Source organism: Acanthaster planci, linkage group LG08 (genome assembly GCF_054643075.1).
Source record: "Acanthaster planci isolate LZ-2023a linkage group LG08, COTS_SCS, whole genome shotgun sequence".
NCBI lineage: Eukaryota > Metazoa > Echinodermata > Asteroidea > Valvatida > Acanthasteridae > Acanthaster > Acanthaster planci.
Genome location: NC_141784.1, coordinates 20,146,362 through 20,169,879, shown reverse-complemented (window position 1 = coordinate 20,169,879; position 23,518 = coordinate 20,146,362). Strand labels below are relative to the sequence as shown.

The following is a 23,518-nucleotide window of genomic DNA, read 5'->3' as shown; positions in this document are numbered from 1 at the left end:
AAACAAAATATTTTAGCGATGTGAAGTGATGCAAATTTATTCATTCAATGAAATTAAATACTGTCTTTTGCAATTGAAACATATTTATAGGGATAAACTAGTTCAGATCCTCACAATAGGAATTTAAGATAACTTACAGTAAAACTTGTTTATCATGCACCACAACTCAAGTGATTTATTCATTTATTGAGTTCTTGCTTAAGGCCAATTTTTAGCAGAAATGAAACATAGCTGTAAGGTAATTTATATTTAAATATTACACTGAAATTCCGTACGAGTAAAATTTATAAAATGGAACAAAATGTATCAGTGACTGTGAAAAATAACACATTTGAAATTAAAATTAGTAAATTTCAAATTCTGTTATTTTCCTTTTTTTAATAGCTTTATTAAAGTTTATGTCTTCAGCATCCTTTATAAAAAATGAAAAAAAATACACAACCTGTCTTTGCAAAAAAATGTTTCGTCAAGCAATTTGTGCCGTCCCTTTTTTTCAAATTTACATCCAAATATTCTTTTTCCCTGATTATTTACAAAAATCCAAAAGTTCATTTTATTGCAGTCTCTAGGCTTAGCTTTTATACCACTGGATACTCTTATTTACATAATTAGGGGGGGTGGAGCCTAAATGGCTTGAAAAGGGAGTGACAAGGACAAAATATGGGGAAATATAGATGGAATTGTATTTCTGTTCTTCACCAACAAGCAGAAGAACCTGTATGACTCTTTCAAATAGAAAAGGTCATCCCCAAGCTGGCTCTTTCTGATTGTTTCTGTCGCCGGTGAGAGAAACTGACGGACTTCAATCTGGAAAAGTTACAAACTGCGCCTTGCTGCATCTTAATGCATCTCTTCGATCATGTTCCTGACTTGACACTCTCGTCCAATCGCAGTGTGCTGCTGAGGCTCCTGTGCCAATCCGCACGTCCTGATTGGTTATCTCGCTCCAATGCTGAAGCGCACCATATCGTGCTCAGGTTCCTCCACCAAGACAGTCTGTTCGGTGGGTGGGGATCTCGGTCGCCGATACCAGTAGAAGGCCCCAAAGGCAGCACCGATAATGACAAAACTGGTGAAGAGCAGGCCAATGGCCAAAGGAACTGCATCCACACACAAATGAAGCATTAAAGTTCTAAGGATGCGCATCCAAACAAAAATTTAAAATAGAAGTTCGAAGGAACTGCAGTCTGACTGGCATAAAACAAAGTTCCCAGGAACTGCAATCTGACTGGCATAAAACAAAGTTCCCAGGAACTGCAATCTGACTGGCATAAAAACAAAGTTCCCAGGAACTGCAATCTGACTGGCATAAAAACAAAGTTCCCAGGAACTGTAATCTGACAAATACCGGAATAAAATTAGAGAAATTTCCTGACAAAACTAAAATACCAGCTCAATGGAACTAAATCCACACAAAAACCAAATGAAATTCCAAGGAACTAAATCCTGACAGAAATGAACATTTTCCTCACCTGCACTGTTTTTGGACTGAGCATTGCCCTTAGGAACTCTGTTGTTGTTTGGCTTGGTTAAAGTCGGTGCTTCGGTTGAGGCAGGTTTGGCACCTACAATAAACATAAAAAGGTTTAAAAGTTCCAATTTGAAATTCAAACAGTCAGGAAAGAATTAACTTTGGCAGGGTTTTCTTACGTGGAAACGTACAAAATTTCTCTTCGATTATACAGCGGTACCAATAGTCAGTTGAAAAACCTGTACATCTCTGTGGAATTTTCCCTGGATACAAAAAATGAAACAACAACCATGCATCTATCTTTGAACGTGTAGTTCTTTCAGGTTCATACAACTACTAAACAACAGGGAGAACATTTTTCCTCATGAACCTTTCACAGAAAATCAATTCTGTTTCGTTTTCAGTGCTGTCGTTTTTCTTTCTCTTCATTTAAAACCCTCCCTTACATATGTGTTTTTTAAATTTTTAATTTCCATTAACTCTTTATATGGGGATTGTGGTGACAACGGTCTTATAATCCTGTTATTATTAATTTTTGAGCATAGATTTTCTTCTGAATGATTTAATTTCCTACATGGATGTCCTCTGCACCCTCAAACCATTAAATTAAAAAAAAAAAAACAGGAAAAGGTAGTGAGCTTTGACCCTGCAGCAGTTCTACGTTTGCTTTCAGTAACTGCTCCAAAGGGTAACAAGGCACATGAAATAGCCTTTGGATATGCTATCTACCAGAATGGGTAGAATTACCCAGGCACGCGCCTTCTGGAAAGCCACTAAGCTTCTAAGAGGCCGGACAGCCTTCAGAAGGTCATTTATGGGTCACAGGCAAGGCGTGGGCAAGCCAGGCACCAGTTGATGTAAAAAAAAAACAGGATGACTCCCATCTGGAGGATGTTTGTACACAGCTGAATGACACTTGGTGAGGGACCGGCTGGATTTTGGTTTCCTGCTCAGGGAAGGCCCTTTAGTTAAAGGTGACTAAACCAGGCTGTTCAGCATGAACAGAGGTAGGATTACATGGGAGGTGATTGCAGTTGGCCATTTTTTCCTATTTTTAATCAACTAATTAGCAAAAACGGCATACACAGGAGACGTCAGTGACTCTAGTAAGAGGGTTAAAGAAAACTTTACATGTTTATCTTTGTATTCATTTCTGTTAGGGTGGGTGGGTCGGTGCAGCATGTTACGGAGACCTGAAGCCACGTCCCACTGCTGGATTATGGCTGGAAATAATGCTTTCACCTATGAGAAGCAGCCTGCTGGTGGATGCATTCACTTTCCATAGAAGTGTATTATCGTAAGCCATAGCCAAGTCATTCAGACAAGACTTACCTGGCTGTACACGATTTCCAGGCTGGTTTGGCATGAAGGGTACATCGTTAGTTGGGTAGACTGGCTGGTTGGGCATGTTGGGTTCATTACCACCAATGCCACCGCCTATTACAAGAAACAACAGTATCAATGGGATGAAAATCATTTATAGTTTGATTCTTCATTTTGCTAACTGTAACTCAAGATATTAAAATTCTGTTTTGAAGTCTTAATCTGATCTTTCATATCTGCACCGTTTGCAGCCGATGAAAACTGAAGGATTGCCGAAGACTTCCACGATCACCAATTTTATGACTAGTCAACAAGTCAATTGCCTGGAATTGCTTTCTTTAGTATTCCAAACAGTGTACTCCCATTTTAAACTGAGAATCTTGCCCATTTTTATGAGTGAAAAGTGGCTCTTCAAGCAATCCATCAGTAAATTGCTTTGACAAATTCTGCACCTTTAACAAAAACTCTGTACACGCATCATTAAAGTGTAAGCTGAACAATGTAACAATTTACTCTTATGTTTACAAGAAATAAATCGAATTGAAAAGTTATACCTGCACAGTTTGGGAGTGGAATGAGTTGGTCCTTAATGAGCGGCAGGTTGACCGGTGGGGCGGTACCAGGCAATGGTATCAGGACTGCGGCGCTCAGCTGGATGGCACCATTTAACTCCCGGAAATGAATGTTGAGTAAGACCCCATTCTCTGTCCAATGAAACGAGAGCATTCATTTCGGCTGCCACGGTAAAACTCTGACCCAACTTCTTTGATGAGGACACCAGTTGATGTTTTTACAAGGGTAAAATGTCCATTGGGTGAACGTTATCTTGCCCCGACTGCAGTTGGGAAGGCTAAAACTGTTTCAATGTGGAATGCCAAGTTGGCACAATGATGCTTTCCTGGCCTTGCATCTCTACAACCCGGATTTGAATCCCACCTAGCCGACCCGGGGATCATAGTTTTCAGCCCCCACCCAAATCCACGGAGTTTCCAGAGTGCAGATACCTGTGGATCCCACCCCTATAAAAGCTGAAGCTTCTTCTATCTAGCACTTTCTTCAGGATTGCAAGCTACTGGACCAAAGGCATTTTTGACCCATTCTCCCAAAATACACAATCAGAAGCGGATTTTTGAGAAACCAGTTTTGGAGAAATGTAGGAAAGTTTCAAAAAGTTGTTCCAACACTGCACCTGTAAAAGTGGCTGGTCATATTTGTTAGGGCTGCCTGTTCAAGGATCTCGGTGGGAGGACTTACTGTTCAGGCTGACGTTAGTATCAGCACTGATTCTCTGCTCCATCACAAAGTCATTGTTGAGACCCCTGACGCTCACTAGCAACATCATCGGCTGGGTGCAGTGCTTGACTTCAGCGTATATGGAGTAACTTGTGCTGGTGGCTGGTGGCCTCTGAAACGGAGACGTAAATGGACAGCGCGCCAGCGTCAGGAAGGGCAATGAGTCAGTGTGGTATTCCCAAAAAATCAAAGTCATTCAGGAAGAAAGTGGGTGTGTGAGTCCGCTTAGGATCGGGCTGAGAAGGCAGACCTTGCACATGGGTCTAAATGACCTCGGACGTGCTTCATTTTGGGCATGCTCTGTTGGAATACCGAGCTGGCCCGCTGTCAGATCCTTTGCGCTCCAAGCAGGACCAAGAGAGGAACATTGGTCCGATGGCTGACAATGGAATGGACACTCCCCACCAACATAGCTACAACAACTGCAACATCAGCAGAAAGCATAAAGCATTCATACAGCTTTGAACTTTGCCCAAATAGGATTTTTAAATTGAAATCCACTCCAGACACCGACTTCCTTCTTTGCAATAAGCGAAACCAAATTTTTCATTCGAGATAGGTATGCCTTTAACTGTGCTTAGTGCTTATAATCTCTGTGAAACATGCTGGGCCTCTGTTAGTGTAAAAATCATGTGCTGAGCAGCCCTGGCAGGATTTAGAATTAGCATATCAGCCAGGGATGGCACTCACTGACCAGGAACTGACCTGGCCATTATAATCAGCGGTGCACATGATGTGATTGCACATTGGGGCCTCGATGTAACAATACGACACCCGCAGACCGGGCACGTTCATGGCCTTCAGGCTGTTCTCCACCCGCTGCCAGGCAAGGCACTCTGGGGTTGTGTACTCCAACACCGGGTCGGGGTTCAAGTACTCCATGATGGGTACCGGTGCTGCCACGACGAGGGACATAAAAAGAAATTGGTAATAAAACCGACAAAAAGTACTCATTTGCAAATCAGCATTTTCAACCTATGACACATGTCAAAATCTAACAGCTGGTAAATCAACTGGGGTCCAGCAGACCTAAGACACAATGACGCTATGCTTTGTTTACATGTGCGTTTGCCTACAAGGGCTCGATGGATCCCGCTTCACTGTCATAGGAATGCATTTCAATATGCGACTGTCTTTTAGCAAGGGAGCCTCATTTGGAAATGGGGGAAAAAAATGGTGAAACAATATGTGGTTCTTTTTCCAAATTCTTCCTCCAAATTCTGCGATGGGATTGCTCCCCCCATCCCCAGTTACACCACTAGCTCACGGCCCAATGACGGCGGACTTTGACAAACAATGTGTAGAGTTGCCACTGAATCTTGAGGTTGACAAAGCTGGATTACAATGACATGGAGGGAAAACTACCTAACTATCCTGGGTGTTCCGGGGGGGGGGGTGCAGGGTAGGACGTTTTCTGGACGTTGGGAATGGATTAAAAACATTAAAGGTGGAAAGGGGTCAGTACCGTCAGAGGTATTTTCGAGCAAAAGGATGATTTTTATTTCACCTGCTTTTTCCCCTTTTCTTCTTCCTCTTTTAGTTTTAATTTTTTTCTGGGGGAACAGCAGGAGTCCCCTTGGGCCCCCCCCCACAACACAGCTTGTCACACCCATACCGTGCACTTCTCATCTTTAATGCCAGACATTTACTTTTAAATTTGATTTCGCCAAAGTAGCTCTTTAAATAAAACAAAAAAACCCAAAATATCTTACCATTCGTTGTACAGGGGGGCACTGGAACTTGCTCGTTGCTCATAAAGGATATGTCAAAACAACCAATCACATCTAGACACACGATGACTTTGATCTGAATCAAAAAAGGAAAGAATACAATGAAGATATGATTAGAAGCCTACTGCTGTCAAAAAGAAAAGCCAGTTTATACAAGATCAAATTATTTTAGGATGCAAAATGAGGGGGCGGGGACCTCTAAGGGCTCAATAGATTATCTCAATCTTTAAAGATAAATTGTACTATTGCTGTAACGGTTTAGCCCAGCTGCTGCTGTTGTTCTTAAGTGAACACAGCAGTGAAGAGGGTATGTTACAAGACTTCTAAATTCACAAGCTTACTAAGCAGGGGAAAGTTTTGCTTACTGCGAAATTGACAAGATTACTGCTTGGGGTTGTCATCCAAAATGTCTAGCAAGGTTTACTGGTTGAAGTCTGCTCTTGTTGGATTTTTGCTAAACAATTAAATGTGGGCACTGTTCAATGAATGACTCACCGAGGTTTCAATGTAGGCTTTACTGCGCTGCATAAGGACTTGTAATTTGACGTTTGTGCGCCCTGGAAAATTAGCTACTGTTAAGAAGCAAAAACAACAAACTTCATGAGCTAAGTATATGCATAACTGAAACAAATATCCAACCAGGACATATCAGAGGAGGGCATAAAGTTTGGACTCCCCATAAAAAGAAACATCAATTCTGTAAATACTCAACATTTAAAAAAAAAATGAGAATGAATCTAACATTCAACCACAGGGACAGGGGTTTTGAGCACGATTTCGGACACATGTACACTCATTCACTGGCAACATAGCTAAAATGCCTTGCGGCACCATTTCCGACCCTAGATTTGAACTGACTGACCTGATACATTGTTACAAGACAAAATCATCAAAATTGGGGTTTGCACTGTTGCTCACCAACTGGGACTGTGGCATTGTGATAGAATCTGTGTTGCCATAGCAACGGGGATCCCGGATTGGTCACAGCCACTGTGTATGACACAGGTACATCACAGTGGTTGATGGTAAGGGACACATTGACGGCATAGGTCTGAAATGAATTAAAACACGACCGAGCTTAAAGTAGATTAGGAAAATGATGAATAAATATCCCGATTATAATAGGATTTTTTTTCCATGTAGAGAGCATAATCGTGATTATATGCTTGATTGTTTGGCTCTTTTGGCAATTTTGCTCAAATCATCATAAAATGCTGACATTTTTGTGACGAGGAGAACAAATTGGGTTTAAATAATAATAGTATGTAAAGCACACTGAAAGTAGCTAAGCTTGGCCCCACCTTTTGGCAACCTCCTCCCCAGTATAAGACTGCATCAAGCCCATCCCTCCACAAAGTGTCCACAAGTGTTCCTGATCTTAAACTTTAACACCATTCAAGAAATGGACCTCTGTTTCATTTGTCGAGAGCCCAATCGCCAAAAATACTCCACAACTGTTGGTTAACTTGCCTCACAAATTACCCCGGCTCACAGGGCGTGCGTTCATGCTTGGATCCAGCTCAGTCCCCCACATCGCGCCTTATGCATTACCATAGTTACGGCCGACATTAATTCATGCCTTCTTACCAGTATGACGGCGTTGATAGATCCAAAGCAATGGAAACCCAGGCAGTCGGGGAAGACGGCACAGGTGAAGCCAGGAGGGGGCGGTACTCTAGCTATCAATGCTTCCATCCTGCCACACTGACTTTGGGGAGGGGGCGGCGTCCCTGGCATTCCTTCAAACATCCAAAACAGAACAAAGTTAAACAGGTTTACGCTCGAGCACTGCTGACCTTTCAGAACAGTAATCAAGTCACCTCAAGTAAGGTCAAAGTTTAACATTTTTTTATTTCAGCAACTTATGACCAGTCTTTTGCTTTAAATAGGAATAGGACTTGGACTCGGGACTGAACTAAGCAGAAAGACGATGCAGTTTATGCACTTTTATGCATTTAAACTGAGTGAATCGTGCAAGTCTAGCGTTTGAAGAAGACATTGAGATGGGATCATTGAGAGAACTTCAAGAAAATTATTACCCAATCCCTACAATATCCACAAAATATGAAGGATTCTAAAGGATTAAGGAAGGTCATATACTGTCATTATTGCTTCACACAAGGCTTCAAAAGTAATACAAAGATTGGGGCACTATAGTTTCTGGCACCATAGAGGATTTGGCAGGTTCCAAAAGATTCTCAGCTGAACTACTTCTAGATTTTCTTGAACATGTAAATATTAAACCTAAAATGAATGTGACTCAGTGCTTTCTTCTTTTGTTTCAGGTAAGTCATTGCTGGAGAAAGCTAAAATAAAATTAGACCAAATAGTACGAGAAATATGAAACCACACAATTTTCTGGAATTTTCAGTGTTAATTTAAGATCCTAACTCTGGGCTTGATACTTGGCAAGAAAAAATGATGTGTGACTCAACTTGTTGAAAACTGATGAGATAACAAGAACAATCTTTCTGTGTTGAGTTTAACAAGCACATCTTTAGAATACATCTGACAACATTCAGCAGCTCGGTAACCAGACTAAACTTTCTGTTTTGAGTAACATCTTTAGAATACATCTGACAACATTCAGCAGCTCGGTAACCAGACTAAACTTTCTGTGTTGAGTAACATCTTTAGAATACATCTGACAACATTCAGCAGCTCGGTAACCAGACTAAACTTTCTGTGTTGAGTAACATCTTTAGAATACATCTGACAACATTCAGCAGCTCAGTAACCAGACTAAACTTTCTGTTTTGAGTATAACAAGTGTGTTTTTAGGGCACATCTCACAACTATCCAGAAGCTTCCTGGGGACAAATACTTTTCTTTTCCTTGAAATGCCAGTTGTTGGAAAAAAACAAGGAAGGACGAAACTTCTCACCAGGAGTGCAAGGAGGGAACATGATGATGTAGTCTGGTACTATTGGCCAGTTGATTCCTGTACCAAAGCCCCGCGCCTGGAACCATAGCTGCAAACAAAATTTTACGAAACTGTGAGAATGAACTGCGCTATCTAGCGCCAGATTCAGGAATGCTTTAGGATATGTTGGGGGGGATCACAGCTGTGCAAGACCGCGTACTGTGTTCAAATTAAGAATGACGTGCAAAAGACATATAAAAAAAAAGGAATTCCAATTATTGAGGAAACGTGACATGCTTGTACATGACTTCCATCCTCCTAGCTATGAATAATGTTTCATCTTTCAATGTGACCCAACCTAGAAATGAGTCACAAGTCGCCAGACAGACTTTTGAGTCTACAGGAACCATACGTTTACAGGAACCATACACCACGTCAAAAAAAAGGAACTCTCAACTTTTTCCACCAAAACAGGGTCAAGTGTCATCGAGACGTAAAGCTGAGTAACTGATCAACATAAAATAGAGCCCTTTGTACTTCAGTTTGCAAATTAGAACAAGATCACTCCCAATCAAAACATTAAAAATAGACTGTAAGATCCTCTCACAAATGCAACTTTTGGAGATCCCTAAACCAAGATTTTAGGATGGAAACATTAATTTAACTGATTTCATAGCTTGTCTTCCACCCCGAAATGGAAGACAATTGTGCAGCAATGAAAATGTTAAAGCACTGAGTATGTTAAGCAAAAGAAAGGACTATCTGAAAGTCAGAGTTTGACAAATTTCTCTATGTAACAATTATGAAAATTCCTAGACATCAAATACAATTAACAAGGTTGGACATTTCACTGTGATGGAGAGTGTGAGTGGCTGACACAATGTATGATCTGTCTGTCAAGAAATATTAAAGATTTTATAAAACACTTCAGAAGCATGAAATAGCTTTCGTTTGATGCTGTGTTATGCTTGATGACTTACTCCAAGCTTCAATCCCTCGGGAACTTTCTTGAAGTTGACAGCAATCTGAGCCTGGATGCGGATGCCTGGAAGGGGACTGTACTGGAAACCTGTGGAATTCAAAGACACACCTTTGGGCCGTTCAAACGGGAAGGGATCGGTAAGTGTCGATTCACCGAAAAACAGCACATGGGATGGATCGGAAAGTGTTGATTTACTAAAAACACTCAGGGACGAATCCATTTTTGTCATTATTTTGGTACATGTACAAACCGGACTTGTGGGGGGGTGGTGGTATCATGTCTCGTATGCTCTTGGAAAATATCAAAAATGAAAAAATATGATAACAAAAATGAATGGCCCCCACTACATCAGATTGTTTTTGTGATGAAAAAAGTCACATGAATGCATGAAAAATTGCAGATTTTAAAAATCCTTTTCACTCTTTGAAAACCACCAAATTCCCTTATTTTTCTACAAAAATCCAAATAGGTTTTATAATATTTCCCTGATCTGCAATAAATTTAAACACTGACTCTTAGCAAGGGTGCGTGAAAATTTGCACTGAAACTGGAGGACTCTGGGCCCATTGATTTAAAAGGCATCTCTAAATTTTGGGGGTTTGGAATAGGTTCAGAAGCTTTACGAGAATGTGACTCAGCTATAACATCCAACCTGGAAGCGAGATGGTGGTCCCGTGGGTGATCATTTGGCTGAAGTTGATTCCGCTGGAGGGGATGAAGATACGCAGTCTCATCTGTGCCGGCGTGGCACAGGGATACATCCTCAAACTAATTCCGATGTTCTGTCCCTGTACATTTTGTGATAATGTCGATTGTGAGTTATTCGGACAGAAACTTTTTCCCCTGGTCTCCAGCAGGAAGCACCGCACAAACGGTTAAAAATGGACTGAACGCGCACTCTTTCATAAATATCCCAGGTTCTTTAACGTGCACTTGACCAGTAAATAGGATTCATGGCTGAAAGAGGTCACTCAGTAATGAAATGTGTTAAATATCAGTATAAACATCCAAAATGCTCCTTCGTGTCTCAGTTTTAGTTAATCTTACTTTAATTTTTTTTTCACTATTTCAAAGTGTACATGGCTACTTTTTTGGGTTTTTTTCACGCTGAAGAGTATTTCTAAATGTTCATGAGCATGACTGTGATGTCGTCCAGGGAAAAAAATCCTCAATTATGATACCTTCGTTTGGGTACCGAAAAATTAGTCTCCGAGATTTTTCTAGTCAATGTTCTCTTCATTGATGATTCACTTTTGTGTAAAAACAGGCCTAGCAATAAGGAAGCAGGCAACCCTTTCAGAAATGTCTTTAGTGAGTAATGCACCTTGTCACCAATGCACCAAACCATCTTCCCTGGATGACATCACAATAACAGTGCCCTCATTGTCCAGAAAAGCATGGATCATTAGAACTGTCTAAAAACAGTGCACGGTTCAATACATTTAACCTTAAAGGGACGTCAAACAGGTTTCAGAAACTGAAGAAGACTGTTAAATTGTGAAGAAGAATTCACCGCAGCTACACTTTAACGAGAAGGACGTGACGCTCACGGTGATAAACGGAAGTCTTTCTTTTCCTTTCCCACTCCAAGGACACATACGTATGCGTCAGATTTACCTGGCTCCAACTAGAAATAACACACATGAGTCTATAATAGGAAATGCCCTAAAAGCCACTGGCTGTTGCAAATGTACGTGTTATCTCTAGCGTTAGTTAAGCATTTTAACCCTGGTATACATCAAGCCTGGAAAGCTAAGGATTCTGTCTGAAATATCTTGTACATTTGTTGGCATCTCGTAACCGCTGCCTCACAGCTTTGAAAATTTTGCCCTTTTTTTCCAGTCAGCGAATCGAGCCACAAATGAACTTATTAACTGTGGTAGGTTCCAGGGAACAGCAGTAAAAATGAGCTCATTTGAGAACTTGCTTTTTATGGAAATATTCTTTCTAAAGGTTATCTGTTCCAATAAAAAAAATAATCAGAAAAAAATCAATGCCTGAATTTTGGACATGATATTAGAGGTTGACAAAATGCACATTCAAATCAACCATCTGAGCATTTGAAGTAAAACTTGACATGTTATTGAATAAAACCATACGTTTCAAATGATCAGCAACTCAAGTAAACCGAAAAGGGAATGACTTTTGGGCAATGTTAACAACTGACCGTGTTCTATGCTCAGCTTAAACGTTTGACATCTATACCGGCAGAGTTTGATTACAGAAACTGCATCACTCTCAAAAGGAAATTGGTCATTTTATCCAGTGGGGGAGAGTTGCTAGGGAACAAGTCACAATGAGGAAGTAAGTTCGTTAGTATCGACTTAAAAATAGCTGTGTGTCCTGCATATTCATATCCAGAGTGTCCACCGGTTTCTTATGCATGGGGGAAGTAGATAAATGTCAGCAGAAAGTCACTGTATATCCATGCACTAAAGGGAGAATTCAGAAGCTAAGAAGCACCTTTTCTAGCCCCTAGATCTTTCTACACATCCAAAAGACAGATAAAGGTTATTTTTAAAAGGTAGATTTTACTTGTGCAAAATTGCAAACTCCATATTCATAAATACCTCAGACAGTCTCCCTATTCAACAGCGCGCAACTTGACCGTGTATTAACATTTGATAATGCCCCATGAAAAGTGAAAATGCCCGCTGCGTAAATCACACACTGGTGCCTGGATACAAGACAGTTTAATCAATTCTGATTGGTCAAGCATCTGTGTGCACAGGGCTCACCATGCATGGGCCAATTGGACAATTTGCAGAAGGAATATTCCACAAAATGGACGGGGGTGTTCAGGAAAATGAGAGTAAAATTGTTGAACAAAATCGCTTGAAATCAATCACATATTGACTTCTTTTGATTCGCTGGTTAAAAAGGTATTTATGAATGGGAATAAATATGTCCTTGGTCGGCCAAAAAGTTTAAGCCTACTTTTTTCCCTTATTAATCTTCAACACTGGTAAGTAGATCTATGTCATGCACACATCTGCTGGGTCACATTATCCCAGTTGGCTGAAACACGGTCACTTGGGGTCCACTAACAAAAGCTTAAGGTATAAAATTTATGTCAGCAGGAACTAGATGCACGTCAAAACATTCGCATACGTAATTTCCAATCAGACACTGCACTCAATATTTTTGGCTGGTTACAGTGCCCTTTTCTGATGTGAACAGTGTAACAATAACTAAATCTAGAGAAACATGCGTTAACTGCCCATGAGTCAACTACTCATGAGTTAACTGCCCATGAGTTAACTGCTCATGAGTTAACTGCCCATGAGTTAACTGCCCATGAGTTAACTGCCCATGAGTTAACTGCTCATGAGTTAACTGCTCATGATTTAACTGCCCATGAGTTACGTTGAACAGTTCAATTATAAAAGTTTCTCATCCTACTTTAAATTTTTAGAATGGCGTGTTTCAAAACACCTGTGGAGTGCATGATTTGGTCATTTGTGCTGGTCTATATGCCCAGAGGGACTGTAAGTGACCAGAAGATGGTCGATCCTATTTCTCTCAGCCACAGGAAAATGCACTCCTGGTCACCCACAGTCCCTCAGGGTGCACAGACGTGCACTAGTACTGGAAGACTCTTATATACAAGCAAAGCAGGCTTCCTCTGAATCCAGTGGCTGCAGCTTGAAGTTACATAAAAAGTCAATGACAGTGACTGAAGCCATTTCCCATAGAGTTGTACATAATGTCAAGCCACAGCCAAGTAATTAGGACAGGCAAGAGAAATACTCCAGGGGCCCATTTCAATCACAGGCTGTGCTAAGACTATTTTTGCAAACTTCTGTTTGACAGCCACTTTGGTGAACTGTTTACAGTGGCAAAAAACGAGGGAGCAAAATGAAGGTGAACCCCCAAAATGGGCAGGGATACTATCAGTATTAATTTATCTTTTAAATTTACTAAATAACCTGTGATGAGCTGAGGAAAAGAAGGAAAGGAAAGCAGGAAAAGATGTCTCCCTGAAGAAAAATAAATGGAAAAATGAAGGGGGATGTCCATGCCCCCGTTTTTCATTTTGGGGTGGGGGGGATTTGGGAGATACCCCCCCCACGGGAGCCCTTCTGGTTCGATCCTGTACCACCCTACACCGCCCTGCTTGGGACACTACTTCTACTATCCTAACCCTGCCCAGGACGGCCAGAAATTCTGAGAGAACCCATACAATGTAACAAAATGTCATCAAAAAGGTATTAGGTTAAAGCTGACACAGCCAAAGGGCTGCGGTGTGACCTCTCGGGCCCCTGTTGCGATAGGACAGGAAACTCACCAAGATGTTGAGGGAGCACCTGATCCCGGTACAACCAGGGATCTTGGCACAGATTGTGGCGGTGCCTGGCATGGAGTTCATGCTTTGAACAATATGATCGATCAGACCATCCAGGGACGAACACTGCGGCTCCAAAGCCTGCTGTGCATCTACGGAGAAAAAAGGGTGGGAGCATATTTTAACCCGCCTTCGATCTACTGTAACAGTCAACGACAGTCAGAAACTCCTTCCACTTGATTTGCCACAGCCCATAGAAATCACATTGACTGATTTTAACTGATTAGGACAACTTTGTCAAGAATGCACCTTTGCATAGGAGGGTTAATAAAAAACTATGAAGTTCAGTGGTATATCACCTCAGTGAGGCAGGGTAAGGGAATATCCCCCCTTCCATATTTTGTGACAAGTGCACTTTTTTGTGAATGTCATAATGTCAGAACCTGGACCCCAATGAAAAGAGATGCCTATTGTCTGGCACTGTCTTGTCTGAACATGGCAACCCTTCTACAGAAATAGTATGGTGTTGCAACCTTCTTGCCATACGACATTGCTACACCATTGAAGTTCCACTTATGTAAGGATCTCCAAACCTCAGAATAATGTCAATTGATCACTCGATCTTTATTCTGTTAAGTCTTAGTCTTTACTTGACTTTGAATTCTGTAAGTAAATGAGAACTAAAACGGAAATATTGTTCTATAAGTAAACAAGAAGTAAATTGAAAATGTAGTTAGGCCTACATTGCGTATTCAAAACTGTACGTCTCAAAAACTGGAAAATTTCCTTCACAGGCAGAAAGTCTCACTTCAACGTGGAGAATATTATAAAATGAAGTTACTAACAATGAGTCATTTACTAGCAGTGGGTAACCAAGGTTATTCAGGATGAGGGAATTACTCTGTCAAAAGATCTTACATGCTATGTGCTGCCTCGATCCAGAGTATAATCCAAGCAAGATTATCATACAAAGTGTAAAGGATGACTTCCCCACGCCCGTTCCACACTGTAAAGCCATCGTGGTGGTGGTTGGCTGTCTACTGACCATATCCTGCGCTCAATTCACATATTTTGCAAGAGAGGCCTGGCGATTTCGATGCTTCACCAGAAGGGTCCTGGGATGAGCGTCGGATGTGAGTTCGAAGAACTGACTGATGTTTAAGCCAGGCATGGAACTGGGCATTCAGGGGAGAAAATAAGGAACTTGCTTACAAACTTCAGGTGACTTGTGTGCAGTATTTTCCACTTGTAATAGCAGAAGCAAAACCCAAAGACATTAGCAAATCTGAGGAAAACGTGCCCACCTGTTTAGTAACAGTATTTGGGGAAAAAAAGAATCAAAGGTTTTTTTTTTCAAAGCCAATTACATGGCAACCTGTGCAAATAGCAAAGAATTTGAGAGATAAAATCAAATGAATGGACACATTGATCTGAACCACATACTAGTTTTAAGTTAACCCGCCAAACCAGACGACCTTTTTATAAAGCACTTCATTTTACATTTCTGTGACAAACATGTAGGATATTCCTACCCTGAGAAATTCATATCTTAATATTTGGGTCCAACCAAATCAAATGTACTTCAGAAATGAACATCTTTGAGCAAGTAGACCCAAATCCTGCATGATTCCTTCAAGTCCTGAAATATACAGAGTAATAGGAAACAATGTTTCCTTTCCCGAGATGTCCCAAACATTCAAGATTCCTCCAATTAACTCATAAGCCATAACTCCAAACGTAAAGGGAGAGAAAAACAAACTAGGGACCATCAAAGAACCATGTACAACCCATTACCTGTCACCCTGTGATGACTCACTTTCTGGAAGGCCTCTCCCAGAAATGCTACAAACTTCATCGAGAAATTCCCAAATGCTTAAAAGTCCAACAACTTTGTTTATGCTCCATCAAAAGACAGCACTGTAAACTTACCCAAAGTGTAAACAACCATTGTTCCAATTCGGCTGAGACCGAGTTAAGAAATGAAATTTGCAAAACTTACCAGTTTGCAGAGTTGATCCAAGGACGGTGGGTGCAGCGATAAACGTAATCTGTAGGTTTCCATCGTCTGGAAATGACTCACGATTGAGGTCAATCTATAAATGGCAGTGCAAGGTGCGAGCCAAGATTCCACTCTGCAAGTGTGTGGCTCAATAGATGACGTCATTACGGCTTCCAATAACCTGTCATCTGTGGGTGGACTGACGACTATATGCCTTTTTGTGGGCGGGGTGACACACCTCCCGGAATCAAATAAGTCATATCGGGATGGCTCCAACACTTTTCAGAAGTAGTTGGCCCAAGGATCCCTAAAAGAGTATTAAACAAAGCATTGGCTTGGGGTTTCAACCATTTTGACACAACAAGAACAGAACAAACACAGAGACTTGAATTAATTCATTTTAATTACATTTTGTCAAAAATAGTTACTATAAATAGTTATTCATAGTTGTAAAAAATATAAAACATCAAAAGTAGCTATCAAATAAGCCAGCCATCTCTCTTTTGTGTCTTTTCATATTTTAAAGACATTCGCGACCTGTCACATTAAATCACACTACACTGTATCTGCCCCTTTGAGGAAAAGTTCGACATGCTCAATAAGTTCTGATTCTGCGAGCAACAAATTGTGACATTATCAAAGCATTCAAAATACGGCGGAATCTATCACATTTGGTGACAACTTTTTGGCCGGCCAAAACTTAATCACAGTAACATACATGTACACACTCAGTTTACATGTATGAAGTGAAAAATCTATATGTAATTGCAAATAAAAACAAGACACCAGACAAAACAGCAAGTTTTACAGTAAGCTTGAAAGAGGGAAATAACTTCCAGTTGCAAGGTTCCTCCAATTCAAAATAAAGACTGTTCTCACAAACATACATGTATCTAAAAATTATAAGTGCATTTCAATGGGTACAATATTTACACATTTTGATAAACCGCCAAAAAATGTGAAACCATTCCCCACAATGAGATGCCAGGGCTAGAATATTCACCAATGTCCCAAACTCTGGGTCACCACGTAAGCGTGCATGATAACGAGAGTACAGATAAGCTGGTTTCTTGCTGGTCCCTCCATTATAACCTGAGACTGGATGGAGCAAGGGTGGGAACCAGTCTTGAAGTGATCACCTACTTCCCTGGTTCCCATGCACAACCATCATTGGTTCACCCTGAAGAATCGGTAGTGGCAACCAGCTAGTGTCTAACATGGAGTGCACATTACCATTTGAACCCAGTCCATACATCCAGGCACATTTATAAAGTATTTTGAATTCTATGAAATGGGTCGCAACTTTACTATTCAAACACCAATCCCAACCAGACTATAGAGAAGTACAGATTACTTGACATTGGCCCTCTCAAACACCTGGTAATCTTAAGGAAAAAAACCAATGAAAGAAACTTTTGCAAACCTCAGAAGTTATCTAAATTGTCAGCTAAGTGTCCTGCATGGTAGTTTTTTCTCAAATGAAAAAGATAAAAAACCTTTACCGTCTGCAAATGGCACGTATTATGTATGTCCACAATACTACATATACATGTGTACATGTAAATACCTCAATCAGAACTGTCTTTTTTACATCTCAAGAACAGATAGCACAAGTATACTTAAAATATAACATTTGTTCATAATTGTGCCCAATAAAAAGAACATTTAAGTTATACATAACAATTTTATTTTATATAACTAATGTTTGAAAAAAAATTAACAGTGCTGAGGGTTTGTACTGATTTCCAGAAGTTCAAAAAAAATAATCTAGCAAAATATTTGTACCATGGTGCACAGCATAAAACTTCACCTGGACGAAAGCATTGAGAGCCAGCTAGGTATACGTTTCAAGAAGGAAAGGTCGCACTGGAGAACAAAACACCTGTTGACACCATGCCTGCTTGAATATGCTCACTGCTTGTGCGTCTGAACACAGCCAACTTGGCAGGGTCAACCTCAAGCAATTAAGTGTTAATGATGCGCTTGATTTTGAGCGCGCGTTGTTGAACTACCCAACTGGTTCACTGACTAAAGCGGTATTGGAACCCAGGATCCTCTCTACAGGGCACCAGGGTTAATGGCAGGTTTTTTGGCATATATATATATATCTTCTTCAGAGGCTGCTAGGAAGAGCGTTCATATGCATATCCCTCCTCGGAATTGGCCAGGAGAGGGTTTGGGGGCGATTTTATAGGATCAAGGACGATGCATACAGAACCATATCACCCTGTTACATGATATACATGGGATGGCGTGCTCCTAGAGAATGAAGATCATGGAAGATTCCAAGCAAAAATTACCTTTGAATTAAGAGTGGAGGGGCTATGGAAATCTGTAATTTACAGATTAGAATCCCGCTACAGTCCTTGTTCACTAACAAACTCAGGATTACATCAATTATTACAGATAGACCCCTACTGAGTGGCAGCACTGCCCTAGTATTGAAAAGTCAACGGGCAAACCCAACTCAACCAGAGCAATCATTCTCAAGGTCGACAATAAACTTGCTGAGCAAAAATAATGGGTGTGTTCAACTTTGCGATATACAAGTGTTTCAACCAGTATGACAGCGAGGTGGATATTTCCAAGTACTGTGAAAGCTTGGAATGTGTCAAACGGAAACAAAATTATTATTCACTCTTTACAGTTATTTCCTTTTTTTCCCCACCCGTTTAAGTTAATTGCCAGTCTAAGGTTTAACAAACTTGTAATTTACTGCACAAATTCACTGGGTTGCACAAAGAAAATGTTGCGGTCACTTCGTGTACTTACAAAAGTATTGTTAAGACATATCAATTTTTTTAAGGTCCTTTAATCACATCGCCATCACAAAGGCACTGGCCATGGCATGCTTAACAGTTATGAACTTACCCGATACAACGGGAGATGGGGCACTACGTGCACTTAGCCGCAGTCGAATTCTCCACCAGGTGGCTATGATTCATGTACCGGCGAGATCGCCGACGGTACCACACCAGTGCCAAGATGGCTGCTGCTACCATGACAACAGCAACCACAGATTATTAGTCACTGACATTAAATCATTTGTCGATTTGCAGACTCTGCGTCATCGGCCATTAATCTGGTTGTGGTAACTTTGTGGAACTTTGTCGGTAAAAGGCCACAACTATCCTTGCTAAGAGAATAACATAATGAACAAGAAATTAAAACAACTCAAGACTGCTTGTTTGAGGATTTCATGTGGGAACCACATGTCAACTCATGAGAACAAATGATCAATCATTTGTCCAAGACGGTTCCCGTGCTGCAGTGCACTCTCTCAAATGACAGTATGCACTGGTTGCCTGGACCAGCAATGACAGGTCAATTACGCACCATGAAATGAGCTCCTGCTACTGGGAAAGACAGCGCCACCTACGGTGCACGCACAAAGCCAATATTCATAAATACCAATGTGTCTGTGTGTGTTTGACTTACCAGCCTTCAACTTGGGTTGGGCCAACGTGCCAGGTTTGCCACCTCTGCTTTTGGGGGGGCTGGTCATCTTGCTCATTACTGGAGGGACCTGATAAACAATGCAATCAGGATACTGCCGAGTAGAACCAAAAAACAATCGGGGACTTCAATACGGGTGTTTCACAATAGTGTGTCTCCAAGAGTTTGCAATGCAGTAGCCAATCACAAAGCGTGAAATCTGTCGCCCCATTCCAAACACACATTGTGTCGACAGATTTCGTGCATCATGATTGGCCAACGCGTTGCAAACTCACGGAGATGCACTATGGCGAAACGTTAACGCCCATATTGTGGACGGTAAACAGGCACAATGGCATGCTATCTTTGTCCAGAACTCCAATAACATCAAAGAAAATGAAGCTGCACAATTTCTGGGAAGGATCAGACTTTTCATACACTTGAAAAAGTTGAATTTTGTATCCTTGGCATTTCAGTTTGTTTTGGCTGACCAGTTTTCATTACCTGTTGGGGGCAGGTTTGTAGGCATCATTCACGCTGTCTGGAAAAGGAACTGCAAAAACAAGAAGCAGGGGAAAACCGAGTTGATGAACGCTACTTTGGTTACTGATGTTAACTTGTACAGTCAGTTCTAACGCTTGTGTGCCAATGAAACCAATGATGCCAATGACAAACCAACAGCTGGGGCCAATTTCGTAGTGCTGCTTAAGCGAAAAATTTGTTGAAGCATGAAAAAACCTTGCTTGACAAATCAAGTTACCCACCCAAACTTCTTGTGATGTATCTTGTTTTGGAATGGTATTTACCTGTCTTTTGGTTAGCATGACAATCACATAAAGTTAAACCGTTATATATAATTGATCACATAAAGCTCGAGCAGGTAACCTTTGCTTATTAAGCAAGGTTTTTTCGTGCTTAAGCAAATTCTGCACTTAAGCAGCTCCATGAAATTGGCCCCAGCACCAATGATGGCCTTTTAAAGCATTTATGCCCCCTCCCTACGCGCAAGCTGCAACTGCTGTGCATCCCGGATGCATCATGGATACATGTAAACATCACGGACTGCTTGACTTACGGCAAGGCATGACGGGAATGATTCGATCTTGCACCCAGGGGGACGGCCATACAAGCAAAAACAACGGGAAATCATGATTGATTATGAATCAAACAAGGGACAGAATAACTCTGTGATTTACTTAGTACCCGTAAAGGCATCCGAACTAACAGAAATGTCAGATTTGACAAACTCACCAACAGTGACGGTCTCCGAGTGGATGAACGGATGGGACCAGACATCCCGGCCATTTCTTTGAATGGTAATGGTGTATGAGATGGGTTCAGTGCAGCTGTCTAGCACAGATACCACTGTGATTGGAAGAGACTTGTAGGGGCGGCGGAACAGAACAAAGACAGAATTAATGTGATCTTGCTGCCACCTGGAGGCATGAAGCCTCACTGTGCCCCGGGAATCCCCCACAACCCTGCTGGCCAGTTGCCCCTCCCGCCCACCTGCCCGACCCTTCGAGACTGTAATATGGATGCAATGAATTGAGCACATTATTTAATCCTGGTGGGAACAAAGAAGCCTTCAAAGTAATACATGTACTTTGTTCAACTGTTGACAGAGGAAAAAAAGCTGATTTGACTTGAGAAAGACTAGTGATGAACACAGCCAAATTACAATTCGGAATTCAACATCCACATTCGTGCATACGTAGATCAATATTTCATGTGCCCAAAGTATGGCATCTCCTCTACTGCGACATTATTTGAGAATTCTTTAACTGGCTTTCTGGAACAATCAACTTACAAAAAACCTGATGTCAAATGCACCCATGCATCTGAAGCCACTACAGTCGTCATTCTTTGTGAAAAGAAAACTGTGAGGCGTCATTCCATTGACAAGTTCTTGCATCTGTTGGCACCGTAAGCTTTGTTGGCCTACGATTACAAAAAAGGAATTTGTTGGAAGCAAAGCTGCACCCCTCGGTCAAATTGGAAAGAAACCATCAGCAGACTTTGACCAGTCTCTGACAACAACAGTCCTGGTATGTAATGCAAAATGTTACAAAGCTACTGAGCTGATTACCCGATAGCTAGCAACAAAGAGAAATACCAAAATTGACATCTATACACAAAGATGATACAAGTTTTGTGTACATTCCAAGGAAAACCCGTCAAGCTTTCTGAACATACTGATGCACTAGGCACTATGCTCCTTCCCTAACACACAGTAGCTCTTTGTGAGAAGATCACGCAGCACCATCTACACTGATCCTTGGCAGACTGAGATCGATCGGAACATTTTGAGATGAAATTATTTGTGCTTTGTCAGAGCAAGTGCATATGCCTGTGGAACATCAGCCCCATAGGATGCTTCTCCTATAGGTAACACAGCACCCTTTCAAATTCATGCAATCATCTATCCAACCTCAACTAAATTCTTACTTGGGCGCTGGGTGGCCGGGAGCAAGGTGGTGTTCTGATGAGCATCGAAGATATATGTGGAACATGGGATGTGCCACAAAAGTCCTTCGCAGTCTGCATGTCGGGTGCAGTTGATGCTACCAGTATCTCTGAAATTTGCCAGCGGTTCCTGCTCTTGGTTAATCTGCTCCACAGCCTCATCTAACGTGTCACATTCTGGCTGGTACGTGGCTTCTGAGGCACAGAAAAATCAAAGTACACGTTACATAATGCCTTGAACACTGCATGGCCCAAATCAAGGGTAAGTTGATGCATAGTTTGCCAGAGTAATTCAGCGTGTCCAATGCTAGAACACCGCCGAACCACGTGAACTTGCTGCCATACCAAAACAGGTGGCCATTTTAGCCCAAAAGGCATGTGATTTGTTGTATTGTGTACACTTATGACAACCTCGTAACATACAATTCACCTTGTGTTGACTCCTGGCCAAAAAAGGTCCACATCATAGAGTGTGGAAAGTTATGTGAACTAAGCTTACCCCTTCCTGGAATACAGTTTTATTACAGGCAGTTTTTATTTGTAAAGGGAAGAGGGACAGCCAAGCAAACCACCAACCAAAAAATCCAGCTTACACAATGTCCAAAGTGGACGGTCGTAATGAAATGAAGACAAAGTCCAACCTGGGCTAGACCTAGCCCAAGTGGACTGTCAGTCCTGATGTAATGAAGACTGGCATCCAATCTGGGCTGGGCCTACATCATGTACAGCAGCTAGACCCTTGTCCACGATGGTGCAGCTCCATAGGCTATGGGCCTAGCCCAGGCCTAGTCCTTGTCTGTCCCTTCCATCTGACGGCGCATGAAGGTATGCGACGGCGTGGTAAGGTTTTTCTTTCCTAAGTAACATTGTGCTGTATTTCAGTATCAATTTAAAACTCACTGTCTTAGAATCAATGAACAATGAACGGCAAAAATAGGAAATTCCTACCTGCCGTTTGCAGAAGAATCCAGGCGCAAATGACACTTGTTAAAATCGTAGCAGGCCAAGCCAACTCGACTCGCACGAGTCGCAGGACGCTTCATTCTTGGTTTGGCCTTTGATGGTTTCAGCTAGTTCTTTGAGCATTGATAGTCGACGGAACTATTAAAAGATATCTCTTGGGGTCACCAAGAGACATCTCCCCCCAAATACATTACATTTCCTCCCAAATTGTGGCCCGGAGTCTACCGCACTGCAACGAGAGCGGGCCAGCGGCGACCACCACGTGCTAGCATGCCAACGAAGTACACGTGCGATCACATGAATCGATCATGTCACATTGTGGCCAACAGAGGGCGCCGTCACGGCTCATTAATAACGCACAAGAAGACAGGCCGGTACGGCGGACCTTGGAAGAAGGAAGGCGAACTTGGTTTCCGGGGACCATACAATTGGGGGTCCAAACGTTTTGACATTTTTTCTTAACAAGTTGAGCTTTCTGAGCGTTTAGGACAAATTTTGAGGCCGTTGACATTGGCAAACTATATTTTAGACACTCGAATATCATCAAATAGAAGTAATTACAAGCGACAGTTGGTTTTGTTTTCAGAGGTGAGACCGCATGGCACAGACTGTGACAGTGGGTACATGTATTCAAAGTTCCTCCGACACCACACCAAAACACGGCCCTCAATCATCCAGTCCATTTTGCACTATAATAAACAAATCAGC

At 41.6% G+C, this 23,518-nt stretch overlaps 1 protein-coding gene and 1 long non-coding RNA gene across 3 annotated transcripts; both read right to left on the bottom strand.

The window, feature by feature from the left end:
* Nucleotides 1–10: 10 nt before the first annotated feature.
* LOC110975195 (uncharacterized) lies at nucleotides 11–15,946 on the bottom strand. The gene is made up of 16 exons (XM_087139925.1): nucleotides 15,877–15,946; nucleotides 14,866–15,122; nucleotides 13,951–14,099; nucleotides 10,315–10,450; nucleotides 9,661–9,770; nucleotides 8,702–8,789; nucleotides 7,405–7,556; nucleotides 6,736–6,868; nucleotides 6,313–6,389; nucleotides 5,800–5,893; nucleotides 4,793–4,983; nucleotides 4,049–4,199; nucleotides 3,349–3,498; nucleotides 2,804–2,908; nucleotides 1,473–1,565; nucleotides 11–1,100 (listed from the first exon to the last, which is right to left on the bottom strand). The coding sequence occupies exons 2-16, from the start codon at nucleotides 14,993–14,995 to the stop codon at nucleotides 937–939; spliced, it is 1,923 nt and encodes a 640-aa protein (XP_086996051.1). The 5' UTR covers nucleotides 14,996–15,122; nucleotides 15,877–15,946; the 3' UTR covers nucleotides 11–936.
* A 314-nt stretch (nucleotides 15,947–16,260) lies between these two features.
* LOC147798469 (uncharacterized) lies at nucleotides 16,261–23,508 on the bottom strand. Of its 2 annotated transcripts, XR_015426133.1 has the most exons (7): nucleotides 22,796–23,508; nucleotides 21,830–22,042; nucleotides 20,633–21,322; nucleotides 19,886–19,934; nucleotides 19,385–19,472; nucleotides 18,818–18,941; nucleotides 16,261–18,205 (listed from the first exon to the last, which is right to left on the bottom strand). It is a non-coding gene; the product is annotated as an uncharacterized LOC147798469 (long non-coding RNA). The 2 variants fall into 2 exon arrangements; XR_015426132.1 differs by lacking the exon at nucleotides 16,261–18,205 and having other exon boundaries at nucleotides 18,210–18,941.
* Between the last annotated feature and the right edge of the window lie 10 nt (nucleotides 23,509–23,518).